Source organism: Galeopterus variegatus, unplaced genomic scaffold (genome assembly GCF_000696425.1).
Source record: "Galeopterus variegatus unplaced genomic scaffold, G_variegatus-3.0.2 Scaffold5165, whole genome shotgun sequence".
NCBI lineage: Eukaryota > Metazoa > Chordata > Mammalia > Dermoptera > Cynocephalidae > Galeopterus > Galeopterus variegatus.
Genome location: NW_007731276.1, coordinates 233,852 through 242,763, shown reverse-complemented (window position 1 = coordinate 242,763; position 8,912 = coordinate 233,852). Strand labels below are relative to the sequence as shown.

The window sequence follows — 8,912 nt, the reverse complement described above, 5'->3', positions numbered from 1 at the left end:
CTCGCTCAGCCAGTGAGCGGGAACCGGTCTGTATGTGGGATCCGAACCCTCGGCGGGAGCGCCTCCGCGCTTCCCAAGCGGCGCACTAGCGCAGTGCGCCACCGGGCCGGCCCCATATGTACAATTCTTAGCATGGTTCCTGGCACAGATGAGGGCTCACTCTCATTAACTCTCTCACTCCCCTAAGCCCGCATCTGACACCCCACTAACGATACTGAAGTCCACATCCACAGCAGGAGTCACGTGCTCCCCAAGGAGAGATGCTTGGTGGGCACTTCGCAGGTGAACACAGCTTCCGTGTGAGTTTGTTTTCCATCATCAGGAAACCAGTTCCCAAGGACAACCCTAAAGAGGCTGAGACAAAGGACACAGGGAGCGAGGAAGCAATAGTTTTGAGTGTGAGGAATGATCCTGGTCCTATTATGTGTGCTGAGGGTCCCTGATACTACAGAAGACACTTCGTGGGACAGGTGAGTAGAAAGGGTTTGTAGAGAAGGTGAAAAAAAGAAGCAGGCACAGGCACAAATGAAGAACATTCACTTGAAAACCACGCACGGCTGTTTCTCAGGAACACTGACAACAGGGCAAAGATATTTTCTGCCAGATTCCCACATCCTCTCTTGTAATGAGCTCGCGTTTTGCTTCCAAAGGGACTTACTTTCTCAGACAGGGACGTCATAACATGATTTTAATTTTAATTGTTTTTGCAGACTGAGAATGACATAACTGAAAGAATCCAGGGTTTGGGAGAAAGGAGACATAGTTGATTCCTGTCTCTGAGACCGATTAGTTTTGTGATTATGGGAACATCACTTGATCTCTCAAAGTCTCAGATCACTCACTATTAAATAGGGACGGTTACACCTGCTTCAGCCACCTCCCAGAGAGGCATGGCTCCAGGGAGAAAAGCGATGTCAGTGTGATTTCTCAGACAGGGACGTCATAACATGATTTTAATTTTAATTGTTTTTGCAGACTGAGAATGACATAACTGAAAGAATCCAGGGTTCGGGAGAAAGGAGACATAGTTGATTCCTGTCTCTGAGACCGATTAGTTTTTGTGATTATGGGAACATCACTTAATCTCTCAAAGTCTCAGATCACTCACTATTAAATAGGGACGGTCACACCTGCTTCAGCCACCTCCCAGAGAGGCATGGCTCCAGGGAGAAAAGCGATGTCAGTGTGCTGGCCAGCAGGAGACACGCGCTTACGCCTGTAGCCATGGACATTTGGTACAGGGTCCCTTAACACATTACGCAGTGAATGTGCGTCATATACAGGGTTGAATGCTGTGATCTTTCCTGTGTGTCTTCCTCCTCTGGCTCTTCACTGTCTGTAGGAGAGCTCCTGAGGTCACTGCTGAATTCCCACATGACAGAAGAGAAACGGTGGAGATAATCCAAGGCCTCATCATGAAGGTGAGGAGCAGCTTCCAGGTAGGAGGCTTATGCTGCTCTGATTCCACGCGAGGGAGGTAAGGCCTTCTGTTCCCCCCCTCCTCTTTCCTCACCATGCACGGCTGGACTCTAGAAGGACCTCATGCTCTGGACTGGCATGTCTCTCCATGTGCTCCTTTTTCTGCATGCAGTGCCTGTCCCCTGATGTCTGCACCTAAAGAACTCCATCCCCCCATCCTCCCCTCCCATCATTCCAGTGAGAGACCCTCTAGACCTTCTCAGGCACTTCTTACCTCCTCCTTTTCTTGGTTCTGAACATATCGTGTGCATGCATGGGCTGCACTGTTCCCTCACTTTCCTAGGGTCACTGACATTTTCTGAGAATCTCATGAAACTGATGAAGGGCTCCCTCCAAATAAGGTTCAGGCACACAACTGGGGCTCACGGGCCACGTGGATCTCAGCTATGGGTCCTCGTGTGGTTTATGATGGCCAGGTTAGAGATTCTCTCCTCTACTGGAATTTCTCTCACTGAAATGGGATGTACCTGTTGGCCTCCTATATGGTTTGTGAGAGGCCAGAGGCAACACCTGTGCTTACATTAAGTAAATGCTTCTTGGTGAAATGGAAGCTCTCATCAGGTAGTGTTGCTTTGGAGGAAAGCTCACTTCCAAGAATTATTTTGTTTATATCATGGAAAATGGTGCGAGGGTTTCTAGAAACCAGCTTGTGTCATGAATAGCAGTCTTGTGTTGGTAAAGACTGAAAAGGGTTGACTGATCTGTACTAATAATGAAAGTGATCTAAGAATAAGTCTTTTTTTTCCCTAAGAACATCTACGATAAAATATTTATAAACATTTGTTAATAAAATGATTTGACATTGGGATGTGCTTCAAAATAATCCACTGCTGGAGGAGGGAAATTGGCAGGAGTAGTGATGATGGAGGATTGGCTATGGAGACAGCGTGTCAATCTATTCTTTCTATTTTTGTGTATGTTTAGAATTTTCCATAAGACAAACTTTAAAAAGAATTCCCTTTTCAACAAATGACTCTCTGGAATAAAAATATCATATTGTAAAATTTTGTTTATGTAATACTCTGTCTTCCAAACTCCTATTTGAAATGTTTATGTAATCAAATAAAATATTTGAAATTAATAGCAATTTCCATTTGGCTTAAGTGATTCTTATGAAGTAGAAATGCCAGAAGGGCTAGACCTCTCAAATATATTTATATGTCAAACTGCTTTTTTTTCTTTTTTGGTTGATTTTTTTTTTAAACAAACAACTGTTTAATAATCACCTTCTATATGCAAAGAAATATTGTACATTGTAGTTTTCTTGCTGACATCATTTTAAAGTACACACAAGTATTTATAATTGTAAACAAACAACTGTTTAATAATCACCTTCTATATGCAAAGAAAGATTGTACATTGTAGTTTTCTTGCTGACATCATTTTAAAGTACACACAAGTATTTATAATTGTATATGCTAAGGATGCACAGTATCAGAAAATAATAAAACTGAATGCTTTTTTTTAAATCTGTGAATCAGGCGTCTCCTTAGTTCATCCTGGCTCTCTTCCACATTCCTCTCCAGATTTCTGAGTACCTGCATTTTTTTCAACACCTGAGCATCCTGATCTTTTTCAGTGAATGGAGAACAATGCATTCAAGTTATTTCACGTTATTCCGGATAAACAACCAGACACCAAGATGCCGTTCAGAGCAACGGAGCACCCTAGTGGCCAGATCAAGCTGATCCTTCTCCTCGGTCACCATTTGAATTAGGTCTTATATTTTTTTGAAAAAAAGTCACCAGAAATAATTAGCATAACAATATTAGTGATATTATAACATTAAATGAAAGAAAATGTTGTGAACTAATGGGATCTTTATACCTAGGAAGGCATAGACAATTCAACATTTAGTCAGTCTTAATTTTAAGAGCCAAGGGACCCAAGTACTGTATTCCAGAAATGGTATATATACCCATAACCTGTAAAGTACATGTTTGGTGTTCTTGAGTTTATGAAAACGTTTTCTCCATCCAACCTGTATGACTCTTACTGGTTGCACCTCATTGAGCAAATATGAATTTTTAGAACCGTTTTCCTTTATCTTTTTTCTGCCCTTGCTGTCCTAGGCAGCATTGTGCAGGTAGTCAAGAGGATAACCTCTAGAGACAGAAATACTGACTCAAATCATGCTCTGTCTCTCATCAGCAGAGTAACCTTGAACAAGCTGATTATGCTCTGTGCCTCAGTCTCCCCCCTTGTAAAATGGGAATAATAGTAGCAGACATCTTATAGCCTAGTTATTAAAATAACATCTGGGACACAGGAAGTATTACAATTACTTGCTGCTAATATATTTCTCACACTTCAGTCACATCTGTCATCTGCACAATTGTATTTTTTCTGTATGTGTGTCCTGAACTCTTCAAATTTGCTTGACTTTTTTGCTTCATATTTGCTTGGATATGCCTAAAATTGCATATCCAAGAGTCTATATAGACTCAGTGTTTTCAGGAACACAATATCTGTAAAATCCTCCACATAAGTCTATGGAATAGTAAGGCAATATAATTACACTCAAAAGCACCTCACTTCTTGTAATCAACTCACTGTACATTACAGTACATTATAGTTTAACTGGAAATACCTGCAGCATGAAGTTAATGGGCAGTTGAATCTCCTCAAGGTCACTGTTCCAAAGAGGTGAGGGGAACACTTTGAACTCTTCTGCAAACACATAAGTCTATGGAATAGTAAGGCAATATAATTGCACTCAAAAGCACCTCACTTCTTGTAATCAACTCACTGTACATTACAGTACATTATAGTTTAACTGGAAATACCAGCAGCATGAAGTTAATGGGCAGCTGAATCTCCTCAAGGTCACTGTTCCAAAGAGGTGAGGGGAACACTTTGAACTCTTCTGCAAAATTTGCAGAACAATTTCCCTATGTCACAACTGTGTAAGAAATGAACTGTAATTAACTTAGGTGGCTTGACTTGAATTAGTCACACTTTGGATTATTTGGTAAGAAAGCTATTTTAGGCGAAAATAAAAGTGTTTTTAAATAAAAAGAGGGTAAGTTGAAGATTTAAAACTTTAAAGGATAGAAATCCCAAGACTACAGTAAATCATGAATCACAGCCATTCAATTCATTCAGAAGAAAATGGATTACTGACCTCAGGATCAAATTGTATAAACCTTAAAAATCACAAGCAGCTCCAATGCTTAGCAATAGCATGAAAATTCCTCCCTTCCATATCTTATCTTTAACCCCTTTTATATTCTGAGAGAATAACCTGTCCTATCCTATGAGAACATGTCATGCAAACTTGTCCTATCCTATGAGAACATGTCATGCATACTTTTTAATGCAGGCAATATTTATTTCCCTCATCACAGACCATAAAGAATTACGTAGTTCTCAGTGTGTAGTTGGAACTCTTGTAATGTGGTGTGTGGGGATGACCCAGTCTCATCTTTTTGAGTTTTCTGTTATTACAGCTACTGTGTTAGTGGCAGAAGTTGCCAATTCATGTATTTATGAGAAAGTCATAGTAGCTCAAGCCAATGTTTTCAAATTAAAAAGTCTTTTGTAAAAGCCCACGAAAGGAAAATAGATGTCTTATAATTTTAGGATTGAACTAACAATGTTGTACTTGAGGTTTTGATATGTGTTCCCAAACATTGGTTAATGCCACCGTAGGGAAATGTAATTAGCAAACTGACACACCATGCTTTAAGGGCTCACTATAATTCTCTGTGTCTTCTGAGTCTTAGACTTAGGGATTTCTAAATGATGAGGTTTGTATGGAAATTCATTAACTTCACTTCCCTGAATAGAGTTAAAAAGAATTCACTCCATTCTGATCTATAGTAAAACGAGGTTTATGAGGTTTTAATAAACTTTTAGTTCTAAAAGCAAATATTAATTTGTTATTTAATGATTTTTGTTTTAGATTCCATTTTGTTCCTTGGAATGAAACATGACTTGTGAAATTCAAATGTTCCACTACTTACAAGCACAATTTCATTTATTAATGGCCTACAATTAAGAAGAAACTGTTAGCTAAACAAACAATTAGCTTATTTGTCTGAAGGATTAATGGGGGAGTAGCCTATTCATTCATTTGCTAAGGGTCTTAGTCTTGACCTACTTTTCACTTGTTCAGATCGCTTTCTAAATTTTCTAGTTGTTGTACCTAATTTTCCTAATCAAATGATAAAGCTAACATATTTATGTAGTTTGTTTTGGAGAAGGAGCCGGTTAATTCATGCATAAATAAAATGTTATGCCATAGGTCAAAATCTTATTTCCAATCCTTCCACTTTACTCTAAGGAAGACATTTAACTTCCCCACCTTTCAGTTTCCCACCTATAAAGTGAGAGTGTTAATAGTTGCCGTCTGTTTCGGTGGGGAGTAGGGGTCCTAATGGCACCATGACCGAAGGGATGTGTTATAATTTTCCTTAAAGAGAAGATGCTTTGCATTAATGCACTTGTGCTCCCAAATACAGAACATCGGTAAAATATATTGGTTTTGTATAAACGTCTTAGAATTGTTTTTTGGAAAATGACCACATTCTCTGTGATTATTAAGGGAATCTCGGCAAAAACAGCACATTTGGCACACAGGCAACCTCATCTGAGTGAAGTGGCATGTAGCTAGCTAACTACAGAGATTAGCAAAAAATTCATAATGAGAATGTTTTTGCTTGCTAAATTCTGCTTCTATAGGCACACACACACAAAAATACTTTTTAATGCAGGCAATAGCCTCTGGCTGCAACAGCCTAGCATTGAGTTCACGCGAGTGAACTGCCAACTACAAACTGTGCCTTAGGCGAGTTGCTCAATGATAAAGCAGAGATAAAAGAAGGGAGCTACAATTTTCCTTGGGTAGCATGTGAACAGAAGAAAAAACAATGCATTTAAAACAACGTAAAGGCCAATGTTATTAAGTGTAAAGTAGTAACTGAATAGATGATCATCCCAGACACTGAGCATGCAATGGACTGCAGGACAGAAGGCCATTCCGGGGTTAATGGTGGACTGTAAATCAAATGGATATCAGCAATATGAAGTTACAAAATATACCATTTTCATGTTATGTGGAAGTATTTGTAGGAAAAAAATATATAAGCAGCTAAAATTTAACCTTGGTTTGTCTAAAATTTAAGTTATAATTTATTAAATCCAGTTTTAGTGGTATGTATTTCTATATCACGAGTCTTTAATGTCTCATTCTGCAAAATGGAAATATTAATTCCTACCTACTTGGCTATATTGGCTGTACAAGTTTTTTTTTTTTTTTTTTTTTTTTTTTACATTGATAGCTGCTCTGAATGATCAGTACAACCACCTTAAACTTTATATGTGAACTTTTAGAAAACTAGAGGTGGAAAGGGGGAGGGGAGGGAGAGAGGGAAGGGGGCTAATGAAGAATTGGTCAACAGACACAAAGGATTGTGTATTGTAATGATGAGTAAACAACTATACTGATCTAATCACCGCACATTCTACACAATTATTGAAAATCAACGTTGTACCCCACATGTATGTATAATAAAAAATATATATATATATATATAATACATATGTATACTCACATATATACACATATACCAGGATGCTTCCAAAAGCTCATGATAAGATCGGTATTCTCTTTCTATTCTGTTGTCCCACGAGCTTCCGGACGTCCCCTCGCACCCGCAGAAGGGGACACGTGTCTGTCCTGCTTACCTTCAGCTTCCCTTATCTTCCTTCCCGCTGCAGACTTCCGCAGCACGCTCCTTCCAGAACTGAAGAGGCTGGCCAGCTCATCCAGAGGGCTGCTGAGAGGCCTGGAGCTGGCAAGGCTGCAGGGGGCTGGGCAGGGGGGGTTGCAGTGGGCCTTCCTGGGGTCAGCTCTCGCTGCCTTCACCGGGGAGTAAGGGATCTTGGAGAAAGAGCTGCAGGGACCAGCCCCCGGGGCAGAGGGTGGCTTATGGTGCACTTTGGACAGATCTGAACTCGCCCCTGCTTGGCCCGCACTGCCCGGGACGGACTCCGGCGGGAAGGCGAAGTGCGTGGACGGCCGGGGGCCGGCGGGGGCAGCCCCGGGGGGCGGAGCGGGTGTGGGAGGCGGAGAGACCTTGCTGCACCCATCGAACAGAGTCAAGGCGGGGGACGCGGGCCTGTCGCCGTCGCCCTTTTGGTTTTCGGAACACTGCGGGGACAGTGGACTCGAACCTTCTGCCTGGACGGGGTACCTGAGGTTGGTTTCCAGCACGGGCAGTTTCTTCACTTCCAGCGGGGTTAAGGGGGACTCGTCAGAGGCCGGGGAGCAGGTCACCGGCGTGGGAGGGAACACCAGAAGCGGGGGCCGGTGGGGGAGCAGGTTGGGGAATGGCGGCGGGATGTCGCAGGCGTCTTTGCAGGGCCCCGCTGCTCGGTCGCCGTCCTCCAAGGCGATGGGTTTCCGACTGTCGAAGAACAGGGGGGGCGACGCGGACGTGAAGGAGACCACCCCCAGGCCGCCACTGTCGTCGGGCGGGAAGTACTTCATCTCCTCGTACACCGACTCCCCCGGGTCGGGGCTGTCGCCGGGCCCCCCGGCATTCCCCACCATCTCGATGTACACCGGCTCGGGGTCGTCGTCGTCCCCGGGGGCCGAGGGCAGGTGCAGGGCGCCCTGTGGGGGCCCGTCGGCCGAGCAGACCCTCTGCCCGCAGCCCGGGTCCCGGGGCGCGCCCGGGGGCCTCGCCTCCCCAGGCCGGGGGGCCGAGATCTCCTCGTAGGAGCCGCTGAGCTTCGTGTTGGGGCTTCTCTTGGGCTTTCGGGGAGGGATCTTCTTCATGGTGCTGTAGTCGTCGCTGTGCGGCCTGGGCCGGGTCAGAGCTGGAGGACGGAAAGAGCAGTGAGGGGTGCTGCTGGGGTCCCCCATCAGCTCATCGCCGGGGCGGGTGGGGCTCGCTGTCCCCGGCTGGCCCCGGTGGCCACAGCTCTTCTGCATTCTGAGCAGGAGGGGACCCAGGGCCGACTTCCCTCGCCCTCTAGCATCCCTGGCTGAACCAAACTGCCCCAAACTACCAGAGAAAAGTGATGTTCGATCTTGGGGCTGGAGGACATCTTCCACCCATTGAGGAAGAAGACGCCAAGTGGAAGGTGCAGGAGTCCCAGGGATAGCAGCCACCTGCAAAGGTGAGGTGCCTGGTGATGGAGTGGGGAAGGCACACACGGGATCAGCGGGTAGAACAATCTACGTCTGTATCTTAGGACCCAAGACACATGCGCAATAAGTACTGGGTGAACAGGTTCTAACAATTTTAGAGATGAGAAGCCCAGGAGGGAAAGCAAAGTAGCTAGTTGGTGGCAGATGGAAGCTTCTGCAGGAAATCAGTAAGTGTGATTATTTAAATGATATAAAATGGGCAAAACGAAACCACAACAAAACACCTATAAGGATGAAGAGAAGGAGGAGGAGGGGGAGGGGAAGGGAGGGGAGG

General features: G+C 43.9%; 1 protein-coding gene across 1 annotated transcript in view; it reads right to left on the bottom strand.

Moving 5' to 3' along the window:
- Positions 1 to 8,912, bottom strand: part of MYO16 (myosin XVI) — a gene marked incomplete at both ends in the record, with an annotated part of 268,499 nt that overhangs the window by 33,634 nt on the left and 225,953 nt on the right. The window contains one exon of the mRNA XM_008589028.1: positions 7,168 to 8,304. Within this exon, the coding sequence (XP_008587250.1) occupies positions 7,168 to 8,304 (1,137 nt within the window). The remainder of the gene's footprint in view (positions 1 to 7,167; positions 8,305 to 8,912) is intronic.